This window comes from Nyctereutes procyonoides, unplaced genomic scaffold, assembly GCF_905146905.1.
Source record: "Nyctereutes procyonoides isolate TBG_1078 unplaced genomic scaffold, NYPRO_anot_genome, whole genome shotgun sequence".
NCBI lineage: Eukaryota > Metazoa > Chordata > Mammalia > Carnivora > Canidae > Nyctereutes > Nyctereutes procyonoides.
Window position 1 is genome coordinate 31,536,439 of NW_026575125.1, and position 22,083 is coordinate 31,558,521.

Here is a 22,083-nt window from a genome sequence, read left to right on the forward strand (position 1 = left end):
GGATATCTTATTCAGAGATCTTGATGATGTTGCTTCTATTCTGATCAGTTTTTAGTTTCCTGAAGTGGGAGCTTAGATTTTGACTTGAGGGATGCCTGGGTGGCTCAGTGGTTGAGCCTCTGCCTTTGGCCCAGGGTGTGGTCCCAGGATCCGGGATCAAGTCCCACATTGGGCCCCTGGCAGGGAACCTGCTTCTCCCTCGGCCTATGTCTCTGCCTCTCTCTCTATGTCTCTCATGAATGAATAAATAAAATCTTAAAAAAAAAAGATTATTGACTTGAAATCTTCCTTTGTTCTCTTTTAAGCATCTATTGTGATAAATTTCCCTCTAGGTGCTGCTTTAGCTGCATTTCACAAATTTTGACATGTATTTTCATATTTACTCAGTTCTTTTTCTTTCTTTTTTTTTATTTACTCAGTTCTAAATGTATTTTTGGTTTCTTTTGGACTTTCCCTCTTATTTAGAAAAGTATTATTTAATTTACAAATACTTTATATTTCTGTTATCAATTTCCAGTTTGATTCTACTATGGTCAGAGAACATACTCTGATCTAAATCATTTTATATTTATTGAAAAGAATGAATATATTTTTCTCTTGTTGGGTGGAGTATTCTGTATATATCTATTGGAGCTTATAGGTTGATCATATTGTTCTTTTGTTTCCTTGATGATTTTCAGCCCCATAGTTCTAAACATTGATGAGGGGGCAGTGTTGAAATCTCTAGACATAATTGTAGATTTATCTATTTCTTTTTTAGAAAGATTTTATCTATTTATTTCAGGGAGAGTGCAAACGGGGAGGAGCAGAGGGAGAGGGACAAGCAGACTGCACTGAGCACAGATCCATGACCCTGAGATCATGACCTGAGGCCAAATCCAATCAGACACTCAACTGACTGAACCACCCAGGCACCCAGGCACCAGAAACATTATGTTTCTTTTTTAAATTCTGTTTTGGCTACATGTATTTTTAAAGTTCTGATATTTGGTGCATGCAAATATAGGATTTCTGTGTCATTTTGGCATATTTACTCTTTGTTGTTATATATATATATATATATATATCTTTGGTAAATGTATTGCTTTAAAGTCTATTTTATTTGATATTAATATAGTCACTACTGCTTCACTCCTGCTTTTTATTTTTTTTAAAAGATTTTAGTTATTTATTCATGAAAGACACACGGAGAGAGAGGCAGAGACATAGGCAGAGGGAGAAGCAGGCTCCTTGCAAGGAGCCTGAAGTGGGACTTGATCCTGGATCCTAGGATCATGCTCTGAGCCGAAGGCAGACGCTCAACCACTGAGCCACTCAGGCGCCCCCACTCCTGCTTTTTAAAAAATAAATATTTGCATGGTATAATGTTTTTTCATCCTTCTATTTTTATTTATTTTCAATCTACTTACGTCATTAATTTGAAGTATATTTCTTGTAGACAGCATGTAATTTGATCATCTATTTTTGATTCACCTTGCCAATCTCTTATCTTCCATTGGTGTGAATTTACATTACTAATATCTAAAGTAATGATTAGTATATTAGATTTATTTCTGCCATTTTATTATTCATTGTTCATTTTATTTATTTCCTATGTTTCGCTTTCCTTGCTTTTCTTTGGTAATCTGAACTGTTTTTAGAATGCATTGTTATTTACCCACAGTTTTTTTAAAAATGTATCATTGTATAGTTTGTTTTTAGTAGTTGATGTCAATATTGCCATATTCATGTACAACAGATCAGTCTACTGTTTAACATTTTGCCACCTCAAGATAAATGTATAAACTCACTTCTATTGGTTCCTTTACCCTCCTCACTTTTTAAATGTAAGTATCATAAATGTTTTCACTGAATATACTGAGTACCAAGTCTGATGATGCTGTAATTTTTGCTTCAATTGTAAAATATAATTGTAAAAACTTATGAGAGGCACCTGGGCAGCTCAGTAGTTTAAGCGTCTGCCTTCGGCTCAGGTCATGATCTCAGGATCCTTGGATCAAGCCCCACATCCAGCTCCCTGCTCAGCATGGAGTCTGCTTCTCCTTCTCCCTCTGCCCTCCCCCCACTCATTCTCTCTCTCTGTCAAATAAGTAAATAAAATCTGAAAAAAAAAAAAAAACCTCATGAGAAGGATGGTCCACTATACTTACCCTTATTTTTACCCATTCCATTGTTTTCCTTTCCCCATAAAGTACCAACTTCCTTCAATTTTCATTTCTTTTTGTTAAGAGAACTTCTTTTACCTATTCTATAATAAAGTTAGCTTGCTAGTGACACATTCTCTTAACTTCCTTAATCTGATATTGTCTTTATTCCACCTTCATTATTGAACAATATTTTTGCTTGATATACAATACATGGTTCAGAGTTCTTTTCTCTCATCAGTGGAAAAATATCGTGCCACTCTCTTCAGGCTTGCATGGTTTCTGAGGATAAATGAGGTATCATTAGTACTGTTCCCCTATAGGTAACATTTCATTTTCTCTAGTCTCCTTCAAGATGTTTTCTTTGATTTTAGTTTTCAGAAGTTTGACTATTAGTCTTGTCATGCAATGTCTGCTATCTCCATTAGCTTGAGTTCAATGAAGACAGGGACTAGGACTGTTTTAGTCAGTGCCAAATATATAAGAGATGCTTAGTAAGTATACCCCAAAAGAAAGAAAATCCCAAGTACCTTGGTTTCCATGACAATAAGTAATAGTGATTATTTAATATAAATTTGCCTTGAAATGTATTTATGGACAAAACAAAAGCTTAATGTATTTCTTAGATTTCTGATGAATACTAGTACATATGATTATTTGCAATTTCTATTAAGAAATCTTGTAAAACTCTTTTAAAAATATTTTTAAATTTCATAGCTCTTTAAAGAAGTATCCTTATTTGTATCCTTATTTATTGCATAAAACCATTACATCAATATATTTGGAGTCTTTTCAAAATATATTGTTTATTGCAATCAACAGAATTTTCAAATGGATTAATCAGTTACAAATAAACACAGTTATGGGCATGATTAGAACTCTGCTCGTCTAATAACTTATTTAATATTCTTTACTGATTGGCCTGTATAACCTTCTCCTTTTCCATCAAGAAGAAAAAATGACTTTCTGTTTATTGGCAGGTGTAAATTTTAATATCATACTTGTTTACTCTGAGAAAACTGCCTCTTGAGTAGGACATCAATGCTCCTTCATCCAGTTTTATATGTACATCTGGCCTACACAACCCTTGGGCTTTGCCCACAGCCTGTTGTTGCAGGTCTATTTTAGATCATCTACAACATGTTTCTCTTCTAGGTGAAAATTAACTAAAGAGAGATGCAAGAGTTGCTACCTAAAATATAAGTGAACTGATTTTCTAACCTGTATAAGCCTTTAATGAGTAAAATTATCTATATTCTTTCTGGGTTGCAGCAAATAAATAATTCATAGAGTTCAGAGTATCTGAGCCATTGTATTCTGTCCTTGTTAATTAATTACTGTGTAATATTATCCTGTATTTAATTTAATGAAAACATAGGAGCTAAAGCATTTGAATTCAAAATAACACAAATTCCATCCTTCATTTCCTCATTTGAGACTGTTTTTGACAGATACAATTATATAATTCAATCATCAGTTAGATTACAATTTTTAAAGTAAAAATTTTGAATGTATTCATGAAGGAAAATACTCAATAAAGATATAAAATGAAATGTGTGAGTTTTAGAGAAGAATATCATCATAATTATTTCTGTCTAAATTGAAAAATTACTTTTATTGGTCTACTTTCTCTCCAAATCTAATCGGAACCCCCCTGCATTTATTTAGTTAATTGGAGACATCAACCAAGGCCCATGTTTACTGCCAGAAGGAAGAAAGAACATGCATGTTACATCCTACTGAATATCTATTTTAATTCAGATTCCAATATGATTCATTCCCCCAATGTCTTGAGTAATATCCTAACTTGTATAGGTTCTGACCATAATAATGCTAATGTTAATATTTTACAGATATGCTGAATCTGATATTGTTTATAATAAAAGGTCAAGATTGCATCTATGTTTTACTCAGCCTTCTCAAAGTAATAAGTTAGGAGCTCAGTTCTCATTTTCTTGATTTCTTTACATTTATTAATTTTTTTCTCAATTCAGTCCCAGCTGATTTTGAACATACCTTCATATTTTCAGTAGGCATTTGGAAAAAAATAAGACAGTTACAAAATCAATTTCTTCAAAATGCCATTCAATTTATTTTTGTGTTTTCACTGGGTATCATGATTTTTTTTAATATCTTGAGGGTTTTTATTATGACTACAACCAGAAAATATATGGCATACAATTCAGTTTCCAAAATAATTAGATCTGCTTCCCTATGCCCTTGTATAATTTTTAAATAAAAAAGGCAATTATGGCAATATATTTGTGTAAAAGGAGCAAAAGGGAAATAGTCGTTCTGCTTCATTACAACCATAATTTCCTGAGTTCACTTTTAATTAATATTACAAATATTCTTTCAGATGTATTTAAAATCAGAAGCATCTAATATCTTTTATTTTGATGCATTTATGTAAGCATTAAGTTCAAAGAGAATCTCAACAGAAATCTTAAATATAACTACACTTCTATAGATTTCAATGAACATTTTCCTAATGGATGATTGCATTTAACAGAAATTTTAGAATATATAGTCATATATGTCAAATGCACTCAAAGTATGAAATAAAATTTGATTCATATGTCCTGAACTCTGATAGCCCTCTTATATTGAGAAAGTGAATGAAAATTACTGAAATATCAAAAATACCAACAGAATATTTTCTAAAGTATAGATTTTAACTTTGTTCAGTTTTGTTTCTGAGGATGTAATAATGCACCCCATATATTATTGACACAGGAGGATCTTTTTTAAGATTTGACAGGAAATATGGGCAGCCCCAGTGGCTCAGCGGTTTAGCACCACCTTCAGCCCAGGGCATGATCCTGGGGACCTGGGATAGAGTCCCACGTCAGGCTCCCTGCATGGATCCTGCTTCTCCCTCTGCCTGTGTCTCTGCCTCTCTCTCTCTCTCTCTCTCTCTCTCTCTCTCTCTCTCTCATAAATAAATAAAACCTTTAAAAAATTTAACAGGAAATAGAATTATCCTCATTAAGCACATTTAATGTGCAGGTTAGGGGTGCAGTTTTGGTATATTTTAATGATTGAGGCTACCTCATGGGGAGGCAATTACATGTTGACCATGTCTGCAGTCATCCGAAGGTATGATTGAGCTAGCTGATCAAAACAGTTAACTCTTACAATTAGCAGTTAATGCTAGTTGTTGGCTAATAGAGCAGCTATTATTGGCAATTAGTGCCTACATGTTGTCTCCATTTCATGTGTCTCAAGTAGTTGGATTTTGTACATGGTGACTTGTTCCTAACAATGTGTATTCCAAAAGAACCGTGTGGCATTTTCTGATGTAGATCTAGAAGTTATGCAGCATCCCTTCAGCCACATTCTAATGGTTACAAGAGTCACTGTGTTGGCTTGGATTTATGAAAGGAACAGAGGCACCACATTTCAATGGCAAAAGTGTTAAAGAATCTGTAAGCATGCTACAGTGGAATCTACTTACTTGAGTATTATGAGCCTTTGCTAAGTCAATAAACTCTCTCCAGATTCCTCCTGGATATTATCACTAGCAGGAATACTTTTTGAGTGGCAAGGTTCAGTTCATGGTGGGCAACGTACCAAGCAGCAGAAGGGAGTGCACTTATTTTCTCTTTGTGGATCAGTTTTCTAAAATACTTGAAAACTACCCCATACCAAGTCTGTCTTTTTTTTTAAGATTTATTTATTTATTTTATGGTGAAAGAGAGAGGAAAAGGGAAAGAGTCCTCAAGCAGAATCCCCACTAAGCATGGACTCTCCCAACATGGGGTTTGGATTCTAGGACCCTGAGATCATGACCTGAGCCGAAATCAAGAGTCATGTGCTTAACTGACTACACCACCCAGGCACCCCCATACAAAGTCTTTAAATTTATTATAGGGGCACCTGGGTGGCACAGTCAGTTGAAGGTCTGACTCTTGGTTGTGATCTTGGGGTCATGATCTGGGGGTTATGATCTTGCGGTTGTGAGATAGAACCCCGTGTCAGGCTCTGTGCTCAGTGCAGAGTCTACTAAGTTTCTCTGTCCCTCCCCTTCTAATGCTCTATCTCTCTATCTCTATCTCTATATCTCTATCTCTATCTCTCTCAAATAGATAAATCTTTAAAAAGAAAAAAAATTATTTTAGATGACTCAATGATGTAAATAAGCTACTGAATATATCCAGTTTACTTTCTACCTCTGGGGAGGTTATACCCAATTAGTATTAGAAATCTCAAGTCATTCAGAAGATCTATGAAACTAGTGGGAAACATATGGAAGACACAAAGTGGGTCAGGAAGACAGATTGACATAATCACATTCAGCATTTGACCAGATTCCCCACAAACCAACTCAACATCTCCTTTTTCTTTTTTCAATGACCAAGAATAAAATAAGTTCTGAAGGTAAATGACTCTATGTCCTAATGCTACCCATTTTTTCTTGTTTGCTGAGCATTCAGGGAGGGAAAAGGAGGAAAAAAAAAACTGCATGGGAAGCTATGAAGTGGTAGCTCTTCTGTCTCCTAAATTAAATTATCTCTAAAGGGGATCCCTGGGTGGCAGATCGGTTTGGCGCCTGCCTTTGGCCCAGGGCGCGATCCTGGAGATCCGGGATCAAGTCCCATGTCGGGCTCCCGGTGCATGGAGCCTGCTTCTCCCTCTGCCTATGTCTCTGCCTCTCTCTCTCTCTGTGACTATCATAAATAAATAAAAAAAAAACTTTTTTTAAATAAGTAAATAAATTATCTCTAAAATGTAAGTCTCTAGGAGAGGAGGAAAGAGAAGGAGCCAAGAAACTGTTTTAAGAAATACATTTCATGGGGCACCTGGATGTCTCAGTCAGTTAAGTATCTGCCTTCAGCTCAGGTTGTGATCCTAGAGTCTTGGGATTGAGCCCCGCATCAGGCTCCCTGCTGGGGGGGGGGATCTGCCCCCACCTGCCAGCTCGTGCTCTCTCTCTGAAATAAATAAAATCTTTAAAAAAAAAAAGGACCACAGTCCATATTTTGTTGAGGGATTTTAGGTATGATGATTTATGGATGCAAAGTGTTCTGAAGAGTTAGGAGAAACACATGATAGAATTCAAAATATCAAAACAGCTTATCTGTTGTTCTTGGTGATATTGTTATAAAAAACTGAAAAGAGGGCAGCCCAGGTGGCTCAGCAGCTTAGCAGCGCCTGCGGCCCAGGGCATGATCCTGGAGACCCGGGATCGAGTCCCACATCGGGCTCCCTGCGAGGAGCCTGCTTCTCCCTCTGCCTGTGTCTCTGCCTCTTTCTCTCTCCCCATGTCTCTCATGAATGAATAAAAATTTAAAAAACTGAAAAGAATGTGTTTCCAATAAAGATCAGAGCTGTGTCAAATATAGGACAATATGAGCCCACTTGAGCAATTATTCATTATCATCTCATTTTTCTTATTCCTTTGTCTGCCTTACCTAAGAACAACATAATAAACAAAATAGTAAATATCTGTTTCATTCCTACTAAATATTTTGCATATATAGAATTATTTAATTTTAAGATACTACTAAATAGATATCCAGTTTACCTAAACACACACACGTACAAACTTACCAGGTCTGATAGTGTTTAGTGGACAAGGTATCCACTTAGATAAGATACCTCACCTCCTGTCTCCTCTCCTCCAATCCCATCTCAACAGAAAAACCCTTGTTCACATCCTTATCCCGGCTTGGTATCCTGTGAACCTCAGATCGGACCATTCTGGATTGTGGTAGGCTAGAGAACATGTCCAGCCTCTGAGCTGTATTTTCAGTATCAATAGCCCTGGGAACGCTGATAAACATTTCTCTTCCTTTAGAGGGTTATATCCAGCAGTAACTTTGGCAGATATAAGCAGAATAGGTACCCTACCAGGCAGTATAATATAAGAAATGCCACATACATGAAGGGATAGTTTCTATGACTGTCGTAACTGGGATTTGAAATTCTTCTCTCAGAAGCTTATCTTTTTCCATTAAGGTTATTTTTCCATTTAATTTTATTTTTTTTAACTTTTTCCAGCCTCACTTAGGTATGATTCACAAACAAACATTGTATATATTTAAGGTGTACAACTCAACAATTTGATATACATATGTATTGTGAAATGATTCTCCCAATTATGGTAATTAGCATACCCAGCACCTCACATAGCTACCTTTTTTGTGTCTGGTAGGAACACTGATTCACTCTCAGCAAATTTCAGGTATTATGATACATTATTACTAACTATAGTCTCCATGCTGTGCATTAGAACTCTAGAACTTATTTATCTTAAAGTGAAAGTTTGTACCTTTTGACCAAAATCTTCCCATTTCCTCTAATCCCCAACCTGTGGCCATCATTGTTCTACTCTCTGTTTTTATGTGTTCTGCATTTTTTTTAGATTCCACTTAAAAGTAAGATCATGTAAAATTTGTTTTTCTGTGTCTGGCTTATTTTAACTAGCATAATGTCCTTCAAGTTCATCTATGATGTTGCAGTTATTTTTTATGGCTTCATAATATTCTATTTTGTATATATACCACTTTTTCTTTATCTATTCATCTATTGATGGACACTTAGCTTATTTCTATATCTTGGCTATTATGACTACTGCTGTAATAAACATGGGGATACAGATATACTGTATTTGAGATACTGATTTCATTTCCTTTGGATATATACCCAGAAGAGAGATTGCTGGATCATATGATAATTCAATTTTACTTTTTTGAGGAAACTTCTTATTCTTTTCCATAATGGTTGTACCAATATTAAATTCCACCAACAGTATTCAAGAGTTCCCTTTTCTCCACATGAATGCCACTCTTATTTTTTTACTTCTTGATAATAACCATTTTAACAGGAATGAAGTGATATCTCATTGTGGTTTTGATTTCCCATTTTCCTGATGATTAGTGATGCTGAACATCTTTTCATATACTTGTTGGCCATTTTTATGTCTTCTTTGCAAAAACATCTATTTAGGTCCTATGCCTATTTTTATAGTGTTATTTGAGTATTTTTGCTATTGACTTGCATTAGTTCTTTATATATTTTGGATATTAGCCCCCTAGCAGATTTACAGTCTATAAATATTTTCTTCAATTCCATAGGTTGCTTTCATTTTGTTGATTTTTTTCCTCTGCTGTGCAGAAATTTTTTCTTTTGTTTATAGTCCCACTTCTTTATTTTTGTTTTTGTTGCCAATGCTTTTGATGTCATGTCCAAAAACTCATTTCCAAGACAAGGAGCTTTTTCCCTCTGTTTTCTTCTGGGGTTTTTACAGTTTGTTTTTATGGGATTAGGTCTTATATTAATGTATTTAATCATTTTGTGTTGATTCTTGTGTGGGTGTAAGATAGAGATCCTGTTTCATTCTTCTGCATGTGATTATCCAGTTTTCCCAGCCACATTTATTGAAAAGAATACTCTTTTTTTTTTAGTCATCCAAGATCCTTTGACAATTTGACAATAAATATGAATTTTTAAATATTTTTCCTATTTTTTTTAAAAAAGGCCATTGGGATTTTGATGGGGATTGCATTGACTCTGTCGATTGCTTTGGGTACTATGGACATTTTAACAATATTAATTGTTCCTGCCCATGAACATGGAGATATCTTTCTATTCATTATCTTCTTCAAATTCTTTCATCATTGTCTTATAGTTTTCAGTGTACAGATCTTTAACCTTCTTGCTTAAATTTATTTCTAAGCATTTTATTGTTTTTCATGCTATTTTAAATGAAATGGTTTTTAAATTTATTTTTCAAATAATTCATTGCTATTGTGTAAAAATGCAACTGATTTTTTTCATGTTGACTTTATATCCTGAAACTTTACTGAGTTCATTTATTAGTCCTAACAGTCTTTTTGTGTAATAATTCTACATATAAGGTCATGCCATCTGCTAACAGAGATAGTGGTCTTAGAGAAAAGCTTCAGCTTTTTAATGTTGAGTAAGATGTTAGCTGTGGGCTTTTCATATGTGGTCTTTATTATGTTGAAGTAATTTCTTTCTGCTCCTAGATTTTATCATAGAAGGGTGTTGAATTTTGTCAAATGCATAGATTTTGCATTTTTTCTGCATAGATTGAGATTATTATGTATTTTTTATCCTTCATTTTGTGAAAGTGGCTTATCATATTGACTTTCTCATGTTGAGCCTTCCTTACATCCTAAGGATAAATCCTATTTGAACATGGTATATGATCCTATTAATGTGCAGATGAATTCCATTTGGTAGTATTTGTTGAGGATTTTTGCATCTATATTCATCAGGGATATTTGCCAGTAGTTTTCTTTTCTTGTGTCTTTTCTGGCTTTAGTATCAGGATAATATTGATATAAATAAATTAACTTTGGAAGTATTCCCTGCTCTACAATATTTTGGAAGAGTTTGAGATAGGTTGGTGCTAATCCTTCTGTAAATATTTGGTTGAATTCACCATCTGGTCCTGGGTTTTTCTTTGTTCAGAGGATTTTGATTACTGATTCAATCTCCTTAATATTTATACGTCCATTCAGATTTTTTATTTCTTCATGATTCAGTCTTGGTAGATTGCATTTTTCTAGGAATTTATTCATTTTTTCTAGGTTTTACAATTTTTTTGGTGTATAATTGTTCATAGCAGTTTCTTATGATTGTTTTTATTTCTGAAGCATCTGGAGCATTGTTCACAGCAGTCTCTTATGATTGTTTTTATTTCTGGAGTTAACATCTCCTTTTTCATTTATGATTTTACTTATTTGAGTCTCCTCTCTTCTTTTCTTAGTCTAGCTCAATGTCAATTTTGTTGATCTTTTCAGAAACCCAATCTTAGTTTGACTCTTAGTTGATTTCTTAAAATTCTGTATTTGATTTATTTCTGTTCCCATCTTTATTATTTCTTTCTTTCTGCTAACTTTGGGTTGAGTTTGTTCTTTATTTCTACTTCCTTGAGATGTAGAATTAAGTTGCTTATTTGAGATCTTTCTTTTTTAATGTAGGCTCTTATCACTGTAAACCTCTTTTTAAGTACTACTTTTGCTGCATTCTGTAAGCTTCGGGATGTTGTGTTTTCATTTTTGTTTGTCTCAAGATATTTCCTAATATCTCTCTGATTTCTTCTTTGACTTAGTGGTTGTTCAAGAGTTTATTGTTTAATTTCCACATACTTATTTATTTTCCAATTTTCTTTCTGCTGTTGATACCGAGTTTTATTCTATTGTGGTGGGAAAAGACAACTGGTATGATTTCAGTCTTCTTAAGTGAATTCAGACTTGATTTCTGACCTAACCTGCAATCCATCCTAGAGATTGTTCGATATGCACCTGAGAAGAATGTAAATGCTTTTGCTGTCGAGTGGAATTTCTATATATAGCTGTGAGATCCATTTGGTCTGTAGTGTTGTTCCAGTCTTCTTTTTTCGTGCTGATCTTCTGTTGGAGTTTTCTATCCATTGTTGAAAACAAAGTATTAAAATTTCCTACTATTTATTATTCTATTGCTGTCTATTTCTTCCTTAATTCTGTCCATTTTTGGTACATAAATTTAGGTGCTCTGCTGCTGCTGCTGCTGTGTGTGTGTGTGTGTGTTAAATTAATCTTTTGTCATTATATAATGGCCTTCTTTGTCTCCTGCTACAGATTGTTATTAAGTCTACTTTGTCTAATATAAGTAAGGCTACCCATGCTCTCTTGTTTACCATTTGCATGGAATATCTCTTTCCTTCCTTTAACTGTCAGCCTATGTGTATCTTTAAATCTAGTCTTTTGTAGACATATACTTGGATCTTGTTTTTTTTTATCCAATCAGCTATTGTGTCTTGTGACTGAGAGTCTGACTGTTTTGTATTTAAAGTAATTATTAATAGGAAAGGATTTACTGTTGCCATTTTGTTGTTTTTGTATGTCTTATAGCTCTTTTGTACATCTTTTCTTTTCTTGCTGTCTTCCTTTGTGCATATTTATGTTTTTTGTAGTGACATGCTTTGATTCCCTTCTCATTTTCTTTTTGGTATCTTCTGTAGGTGTTTGTGGCTAATATGGGGCCTACATAAAATAACTTATAGGCTTAACAATCTATTTTAATTGCATGCAAAATCTGATAACTTTAATCATATACAAAATCTCTATACTTTGCTAGTGATATATAGATAACATATTTTAATATTCTTATCCATTAATACATTTTATAATTTTAGTTATTTTTATACTTTTGTCTTTTAACTTTTATGCCACAAATAAAAATAATTTATGTACCCCCATTACAGCATTCAACGTTGTGTATTTTTCTGTATATTTACCTTGAGCAGTGAATTTTTACTTTCAAATACTTTTGTGTTGCTGTTCAACATCTTTTCATTTCAATTCAAAGGACTCCCCTCTACTATGTCTTGTAAGATAAGTCTAATGGTGATTAACTCCCTCAGTTTTTGTTAATCACGGGAAAGTCTTTATCTTCTTCATTTTTGAAGGACAATTTTGCTAGATATAGTATTTTTGGTTGACAGTTTGTTTTCAGCACTTCGAATATATCACCCCACTCACTTCAAGCTTACAAGGTTTCTGCTAAGGAATCTGCTAATGGTCTTCCAAGGGTGGCATTGTATATGAGGAGTCATTTTTTTCTTGCTTCAAAACTCTTTTTGTCTTTAACTGTTGACATTTTGATTCTGTGTCTCATTGTGGAGTTCTTTAGTTTCATCCCATTTGGAATATGTTGGACTTCACAAATCTGCACGTCCCTTTGCTTCCTCAGATTTGGGAATTTTCTGACCATTATTTCTTTATGTAAGCTTTCTGCCCCTATTTCTCTCTTCTTTTGAGACTCATTATATGTATATTGGACACTTGATATTGCTGTTTGACTCCTTTAGATTTTCTTTACTCTGTTTCATTTTCTTTTTGCTCCTATAACTGGATAATTTCAAATGACTTATCTTTGGGTTCCCCAATTACTTCTGCTTGATCAAATCCTTTGTTGAACCCCTCTAGTGAGTTTTTCAGTTCAATTATTCCCTTCTTCAGCTCTAAAATTTGTTTGGCCTTTTTCTATATTTTCTGTCTCTTCATTTTGTTCATGCATTACTTTCCTGATAGTATTGAGCATCTTCATGACAGTTATTTCGAATAAATTGTTCAATAATTCCTATACTTCCATTTCTTTATAGCGTATTTCTAGAGAGATTTCTTTTGTTCCTTTAATTGCGTAATTTTTTCCTGTTTCTTCATGGTCTTTGTAACTTTGTGTTGATATCCTCACATATTTGAAAAAAACAGCCGCCTCTCTTGGTCTTTATAGACTAGTTTCATGCAGGGAAAGATCTTCACCACTCAAACCAACTAGAGATCCTGGGAACACCTCAGATCTCTTTTGTGAGTAGATATAGATATAGATATATAGATATAGATATATGTGAAGATTACTGTGTGTGAAGATTACTAATTAGAGGGGTTTGCTAGTTTCTAATTGTTCAGAAATTCCTAACTTCTTGCTGTCTTTGCTGTCTTCTGTACCCTGGCACTCTGAAGCAGCAGTACACCAACCAGATCTTTTTTTTTTTCCTCAGCAGCCTTTAGGCATCAAGATTTCACCAAGTTCTGTCAGTTCACTAAGATAGGATAGACAGATACCAGAACCCTCAGCAGCCCACTGAAAAGCCAGAAATCTGGACACATGTTCCACCCTTCTTTTTTTCTTTTTTTTAGATTTTATTTATTTATTCATGAGAGACACAAAGAGAGAGAGAGGCAGAGACATAGGTAGAGGGAGAAGTAGGCTCCCCAAGGGGAGCCCGATGTGGGACCCGATCCGGGATGTCAGACCCGGGATCATGCCCTGAGCTGAAGGCAAACACCTAACCGCTGAGCCACCCAGGCGTCCCTCCACCCTTCTTTTTACACACTTAGGGAGAGGCTTCTGAACTATATCAGTTTCTGTCTGCTCCACCAGGGGACCTCTGGAGCACCAGCACCCTGTCCAGTTTGTTCTTACAAACCCTCATGCATCTACCATATGTCAGGTCCCATCAGTACTTCAAGACAAGCAGGACAGAAGCCAGTCCTTCAGGCAGCACACCCTCACATTGCATCCAAGAGTCCAGTTTTTGGATATTTGATCCATTCCTCTCTTTCCTTCCCCAGGGAAAAAAATGGAAGCTGATACTTTCTTTCCAATTGTGTACTGCTGCACTGGTGTGGAGGGGAGACTGGGGAGAGCATGCCACAAAATTTCCTACTAACTACAAAACAGCTGATTTTGTGCTCATGTGGAAGGCACAAGTCTCTTAACTGGTTTCTCAATTTCTCACAATGGGAATTGGTCCTTGTATTGTGGTTCCTTGGGAGTAAAAAGGTTCTGGGTCTCCTATTCCACCAGAACACCTGGGTATTCTGTTTTATACATTTTTAAAATTCATTGCATCATGCATCATTGCCTGGTAATAAGATATTTTAAAACAACAATAATAATAATAATGATTATATTAATATTGATGAATCCTTATAGAGCACAGCCCACATGTCAGGTACTGATCTAATGACTTTGTAGGGGTTTCTAGGTTCATTTAACAGATATGAAAATTGAGGTACAAAACAGTAAATTGTCTAAAGTTATGCACCTACATGGAGCTGGGGTTCCAATCTAGGCCATCCATAACCATAGTCCACTTTCTCAAACCCTCTGAGATGATACTCAGTACATTTGCTGAATCACTGAGTCCCGACCTGAATCTCCCATCTTCTTTTTTATGAGTCATTGCTGGATCTTTTCTAGGAAACTGTTCTTTACCTTCTACTTGCACCTCCTCAGAAAGTTGGGTTTAAAACCCTTCATGTACAACCTTCCATGCAGTGTGCTCCTCCCCTGTTTTATTCTGCCAAGGAGTTCCTCAGCTTCTCTCACTGTCTTCATCTCAAATGTAATCAACCTTGACTGAAAATGGTCACTTGAATCCTAAATGCCACTCAGTTCACTTCTAATCATAGCAAGTCATCTTGAGGCTCAAGAATCTTTAATGAACCTGCAAAGTACTTTCATCTCACTTCACAAGCGGAAAGATAAAGGAGAGTGAGCAATCACATTGGAATCATCATAAAAACAAAGGCTTCATGATAGCCGTTCTAGCCATGCATTTTGGATATGAATTTATTTACAAATGATTGCATTTTAATTTGGGACATTGAGTTCTTCAAATTTTTATATGGACAACATTTTATTCTTTGTGCACTAAAAATGTAAGACATAATTTAAAAATGTTTAAGATTCCATTTTGTCACCCTGGGAAGAATGACACTGTTCAGTAATTTTTAAAAGACCTCCTCAGTATTATAAAGCAACAAGCAAGAGGTTCACAGCTGCATGGCAGCATTAATGTTTAACTGTAGTCCAATGCATCAAGTTCTCACAAGCAGTAATGATAAAATTTAAAGGTTAATATTTATATTTTTGTTCTAGAGATCCTGAGCCGTTCACCGCATACTTTCTACCTGGCAGTGATCCTGAGTTTTTTGTAAAACCTCAGGTTGGAGAACTTCCTCCTTTTGATACTGAAGAAACTGTCATCATGGTGGGTTTTAAGCCCCAAATGTACGGTAGGAAATACAAAGCAACATTAGTAATACAGGTGAGTTCTCTGAAGGTAATAGTCGGGCAGCCCGGGTGGCTCAGCGGTTTAGTGCTGCCTTCGGTCCAGGACCTGATCCTGGAGTCCCGGGATCAAGTCCCACATCAGGCTCCCTGCATAGAACCTGCCCCTCCCTCTGCCTGGGTCTCTGCCTCTCTCTCTGTGTGTCTCTCATGAATAAATAAATAAAATCTTTAAAAAATAATAAAAAAATAAAGCTGATAGTCAAGGATGTTTGATGTCCCTGAAGGCATTAAAGGAGAAAATGTTTCACCCAGGTAAAGAAATAGCAACATTACCTTTCAAAAGCCAACCTATTTCAACTACTCTATCTAGTTTTAATTTCCTTTTGCCCTGTAAAGAACTGGTAAGTATGGAATATAACAAAAAAGTTATCACCAGTGGGACGTAAGAAATTCTTTCCCAGGGCACCTGGGTGCCTCAGTCGGTTAAGCATCTACCTTCAGCTCAGGTCATGATCCCAGGGTCCTGGGTTCAAGCCCCTTGTCATCAGACTCCTTGCTCAATGGAGAGCCTTATTCTCCCTCTCCCTCTGCCTGCTGCTCCCCCTGCTTGTGCTCTCTGTCAAATAAATAAATAAAATCTTTTAAAAAAGAATTCTTCCCCTTCCATATTAAGAAAATGTAGAAGAGATAAATATTGACTGTAAAGTGATTTGTATATTCACATATTGTTATCTGTAATATCTTGTTTAAGCTGTTGATTTTAAGCATTAATTCTATTAATACTTATATATGAAACATATGACTTTCATTGTAATAATCTATTCAAGGACTTCAGGTGATTTGAGAGAGATATTTTGGAATCTTTAATTAAGGCATAAAGTATTGCCAAAATGTTAAGGTCTAAAATGAAGGAAATTAAATAGAAGATAAAACTTATTTTGAATTGAGAAAGACACAATGTGAAGTGGGCCATTAATATGAAAGTCTGCTTGAGTGATCATCTTATTTTAAAAGTTAAGGTAAACATAGTTTTGAAAATTTATGCAGTACGCAAAATTTCTCCATCAGATTTCACACATGTATTTTACTAATAGCTTTTAGGCTAAAGACAACTTTGAAATTATTTATGAAAATATCCTGAATGCCAGTGCCTATTTTCAGTAGCACAGGCACAAAGGATGTGTATTTATGTTTCAAGACACAACTACTGGTGCCAAAGTGATTACTAGACTTCTAAATCAGACACTAATTAGGCAGTGCCATGGGCAGAAGAATGTGTTGTTACTGTTTTAATGAATAGAGAAAAGAATAATGTTGAATATTTCTCAAGAAAATTATTTATATTTTTCATCTTTCTGGGAATTCTTACACCTCAGGTAATAAAAATATAAAGCCTCTGGAGCCTTGCTACACATCGCCCTTTGCTATATTGATGCTTAATTTAAAATGATCATGTTGTACCTGCCTCTTAAGAAGCGAGGACATACTCTTACTCTAAGGAGATTAAATGACATATTTAAAAACAGATTTGCAAGTGAAAATGATGTTTATTTTACCTACTGCACAGTGAACATTTCTGAAATGAACTATGTTGGAGGTTTTCCCAACAAAATCTGTGCCCAGTTTCCCTATGTTGATTTGACAATTAAATCACTGGCAGCACAATTGAAAGGTTTCTGTGAGAGAATAAGTTGACATATGGGATCAAATGGAAATGTGAAATTTTCATTTAGTCTGAAGTGGTACAGTTTGATAAAGCTTATGTAGGGAAAATTGAGGTGGAAATGTGTTTAAGAAATCACTATTTTGTTGATTCTATTATTATTTGGAAAATTCCAAATGTTAGTAGAAATAGAATAATTAATCTACATATACTTATCATCCAATATGAACACTTATTTGAGCCAATTCAAATACATTCTCATCCCCTTCCCCGTATTCCATATTATTTTGAAGAAAATCCCAGACATCCTATTCTCTTCAACTATTTCCCATTCTCTAAAAAACCAAATCATAACCATGATACCCTTATCACATCTAAAAATTAACAATAATTCCTTAGTATCATGACATATCAAATACCATTTAGTGTTCAAATTTTCTATGGACTCATAAATCTCATATTTTTTAACTTGAAGTAAGGACTCACAAGGAGTCACAAAAATAGTACATAGAGTCCTGTGAATCCTCCCAGCTTCTCCCAATGGTGAGATTTTACAGAGTTGTAATAATATATCAGAAGAAGGAAATTGACATTGACAAAATACTGTGAACTAAGCTAGAGACCTATTTCATTTTCAGCATTTTTCACGTGTGTGTGTGTGTGTAGTTCTAGGCAATTTGAACCCATGCAGAGATCTGTATAACTACAGTAACAACTGAGATACAGAACTGTTCCAACACAACTGTGGGAACCAGTAACAGTATGGAAACCGTGTCCTGCTAACTCTTTATGGTAACATCCAAAAGGGTAACTCCTTCTTTACCCCGGCAACCACTAATCTTTTCTCCATCTCTATGATTTTCTAATTTCTAGAATATTACATAAATGAAATAATACTCTATGTAACTTTTTAAGATTGGCTTTTTATGCTGAGTATAATGCCCTTGAGATTCATAAAAGTTATTGCATACATCAAATCAATGATTTTTAAATCATGGTTCAAACACTGTCTGATTCTAAAATCTTGCTCTAAAAAAATAAATAAATAAGTAAAACCTTGCTCTTAATGACAATACCATGATGTCCCACATGATAATATGTGAAGAATTTTAAAGGTTATTTCATTATCTAAATAAAAATTACTGTTCACTGTATTATCTTTTTTTAAACTGTTGATTTTAAGCATTAATTCAATTAATACTTATATATGAAACATATGACTTTCATTGTGCTTTACTTAGAAATAAAAATGAGGATGTTTAAGAACAGTTTAGTTAAATATTAGCCTGTAGAAACTTCAACTTCCTTAGCAAACATCATAGAAAGTTCCCTTTCAATGAAACCATATTTAGAATGATTAAAAACTGCCTTTTCCCTATTATTAAACAAGGCATATAGCACTAGCTTAGAGAGACTTATGTTAACTTGATCGATACAAAAAACAATGTTACACAAAGAGGATAAATAGTCCACTCAGCTTTCCATGGTAGACATGAGAAATCTTAGTTTATACAAAAATATGAAAGCTATTAGAATTATCCAAGATAAAACATATAATGCTTGTACAAAAGTAATATCATTGGACCTGTTATAACTAGAGATATAACGAGACATAAGTAATAGGTATGTAAATGCATTGCTTTTGAAGGAATAAATCATTGTTGTGAAACTGTAAGAAATAGCATTTCATTTATATATATAAATCTTGGTTTGTATTTTCTCTTAAGCAAACTTGAAATACGAATTCAAATCCAAGTAGCATATTTCCTATGTGATCTCAAGAAACATGCAGGGAAGCCAGGATATGAGACAGAAAAGGAATGGAAACCAATAAAAGGTGCTTTATCAAAGCAGCTACCACAGTGGGCAATTGGAATTTAATCCCATGGGATTTCTATGGAAAATAGCATGGAACACACACTGTAGAATATTTACATCTGATAGGACTAGAGAGTTGGGGGGTTGTTTGTTTTTGTTTTGTTTTGTTTTCTGAAAAACTCTTGAGTCGAGAGGTATGGATATTGGCAATTGGAAGTTGGATCAGGCAATGAAATGGAAGTACCTGAGGGATGTGGGTGGGCACAGGCCACATCTACTAATGTGCTGTTTCCATTCCTAAGAATGTGTCCTTTTTTTTTGTATTTTTTTATTGGAGTTCGATTTGCCAACATATAGCATAACACCCAGTGCTCATCCCGTCAAGTGCCCCCCTCAGTGACTGTCACCCAGTCACCCCATCCCCCTGCCCACCTCCCTTTCCACTACCCCTTGTCTCTCATGAATAAATAAAATCTTTAAAAAAATAAAAATAAATGATTTTATTTATTCATTCATGAGAGAGAGGCAGAGACACAGGCAGAGAGAGAAGCAGGCTCCATGCAGGGAGCTGGATGTGGGACTCGATCCTGGGTCTCTAAGATCACGTCCTGGGCTGAAGGCGGTGCTAAACCGCTGAGCCACCCGGGCTGCCCAATAAAATCTTAAAAAAAAATCAGCACAGTGATTCTCTGAGGCACTAGTGACTTGGAGATACTGATTTATTCTTATATTATTTTAACTTAAGCTTTTTAATTTATATTTTCAAAAAGAGATTCTGAGTGGAAGGTATAGAGCTATATCTTTAAAGTGTTCTCAAAAACATGAGTCATTGTATTTATTTACAACTTGAAGAAAGTTGACTGTAGATATGATAACTGTAATATTTAATCTTTATAAAATAAACATATTCTTATGACCATATAGAGTGTTGGAATAAAGGACATGAATGACTTCTTCCAAACATATTTTATACTTGGGTTATATATCTTATGTATACATAAATACACACACACACACACACATACCCACTCAGCATCACTTATGGCAAATTTATTTGAATCTTAATTGAAATGCATACAATAATATTTAGGATTTTAAAAATACTGTCTTTATAGATAATTATTTTCAAAGGGTCTTGGAGATGGGTCGGGTGAAGGTACAAATCCATATATGTCATTCCTATCGGTACCCACTACATTTCAGATAGTGTACATCCCTTCATGTACCTCGCTCCTGCACATGAGTGTTGGGCATGGATGCAAGTCCCTTCAAGTACCTCATGCACCTGTAGTCATGAAGTAGGTCACCTGTAATGCAAAAATTTACCATGACATATGCACAATCACCAGAACGTAGCTTGGTTTTTCAAACTGAACATCCTTATGTGAAATAAAATGTTATTCAGTCCAGTTATAGTATAGTCCTTGGTTTGTTCTGCTTTTGATTCCTGATTCAGAATACACAGTTACTATGAGCACTGATAGGAGGGCCAGTTCTAGTTAAAATAGGGTCATTCCAGATGTGTATTGCCATCCATGCATAAGCAGAAAAAAATGATGAATTTTTAAATAAATCCCTAAGTTGTACTAACTTGGATTTAGATTGTGACTGTCATTAATGATTTTACACAATTCTCAGTAATTTCAAATGGTTCTATTAATTACAGACTTTCATAATCTAAAAAACAGAAGTTCAACATATTTTACCAGTCAGTTCTATAGCCACACTTAAATTCATGGATAAGTTCTTGCAAAATATGGTTTCAGTTAGTTATATCGTTCATGCTGGGCAACAGTTTCGTGCAAAGAAAATAGACTGCTTCTGCTCAGATCAGATGGATGCTTATTTCACCCACAGGGCAGACCTCTAACTTTGAGAGACCTTTTAGTGAGTGGTTCTTAATTCATAAAGCTAAGTGCTTTCTTGACTTTATTTCCCGTGGTCATTATTTATTACTGGCACACTTCCAGTTTTGTACCTCTCCCATACCTTGCATGGAGAAGAGAGACCATATTAACTTGGTAAATTTTTTCCTATAGTTTTCTCAGTCCCTGATTTTTCATGTAAAATCTCTCCTCTCTTTGTTTCCAGACACCGGACATGTACTGGTTGTATGATGTCAATGGGTTACCTCAAGTTACCATGCCACCAATGAATGTAAAAGCCAAAATTGACTCAACTAATAAGAGGTTTCATAGCAAGCCAGTTTGTCAGCGCAATTTTATTCGTGAAAATGCTAAACTCCTGAGGACAGGGGTGTCCTCTCCCATCAAGGGTGCGCCTTTGATGTTGAAGAATAAATAAATACATTTTTTGCAAAATATTTCTTAGCCTTAAGTAGATTTGAACATATTTTCATGATTGTTCTTTCATCTTTTGGAATATTTCTGATGAATAATGTTTTAATGATAATAGGCCCTCTCTTTTATTTTTAAAAGTCTGACTAAATCTATTCTCTGAATATGTTGCACCTGATTTCTGCTATGTGTGTCTTTTAAAATGGACTGATTGCAATTATTGGGATTGGTTCACTTTTAACGTACAGGGATACATTTGTAGTAAAAAAAAAATTTCAGCTTAAAAATCCATGCATGTAAGTATATGTAGTCCATCCACTTCTATATTGAATCTTTAAATAATATAGATATACTTCAAAATGATCCTGGGGAAAATTCATTTTCTCAAAGGAGAGTATTTTCCTCGGTACTTATCATTCAGGAAAAATATAATAATAAACAGCAAATATGGACCATCTTTAAGAGAATTTGACATGAAGCGACTGACTTTGCTACAAATTATTCACTCATATCATTTTAAAGAATTCACTTATCCTTTTTGGGTTCTGTTTTCTTATGTGCAAAACAAAAGAACTATACTGGGACAAGAATTTGCAAACTATAGATCTAGTCTACTACCTAT

General features: G+C 34.8%; 1 protein-coding gene across 1 annotated transcript in view; it reads left to right on the plus strand.

Moving 5' to 3' along the window:
* Window positions 1-21,468, plus strand: part of CFAP47 (cilia and flagella associated protein 47) — a 491,966-nt gene extending 470,498 nt beyond the window's left edge. Inside the window, exons 64-65 of the mRNA XM_055338249.1 lie at window positions 15,549-15,717; window positions 21,256-21,468. Coding sequence (XP_055194224.1) covers window positions 15,549-15,717; window positions 21,256-21,468 — 382 coding nt within the window. The remainder of the gene's footprint in view (window positions 1-15,548; window positions 15,718-21,255) is intronic.
* Window positions 21,469-22,083: the final 615 nt, after the last annotated feature.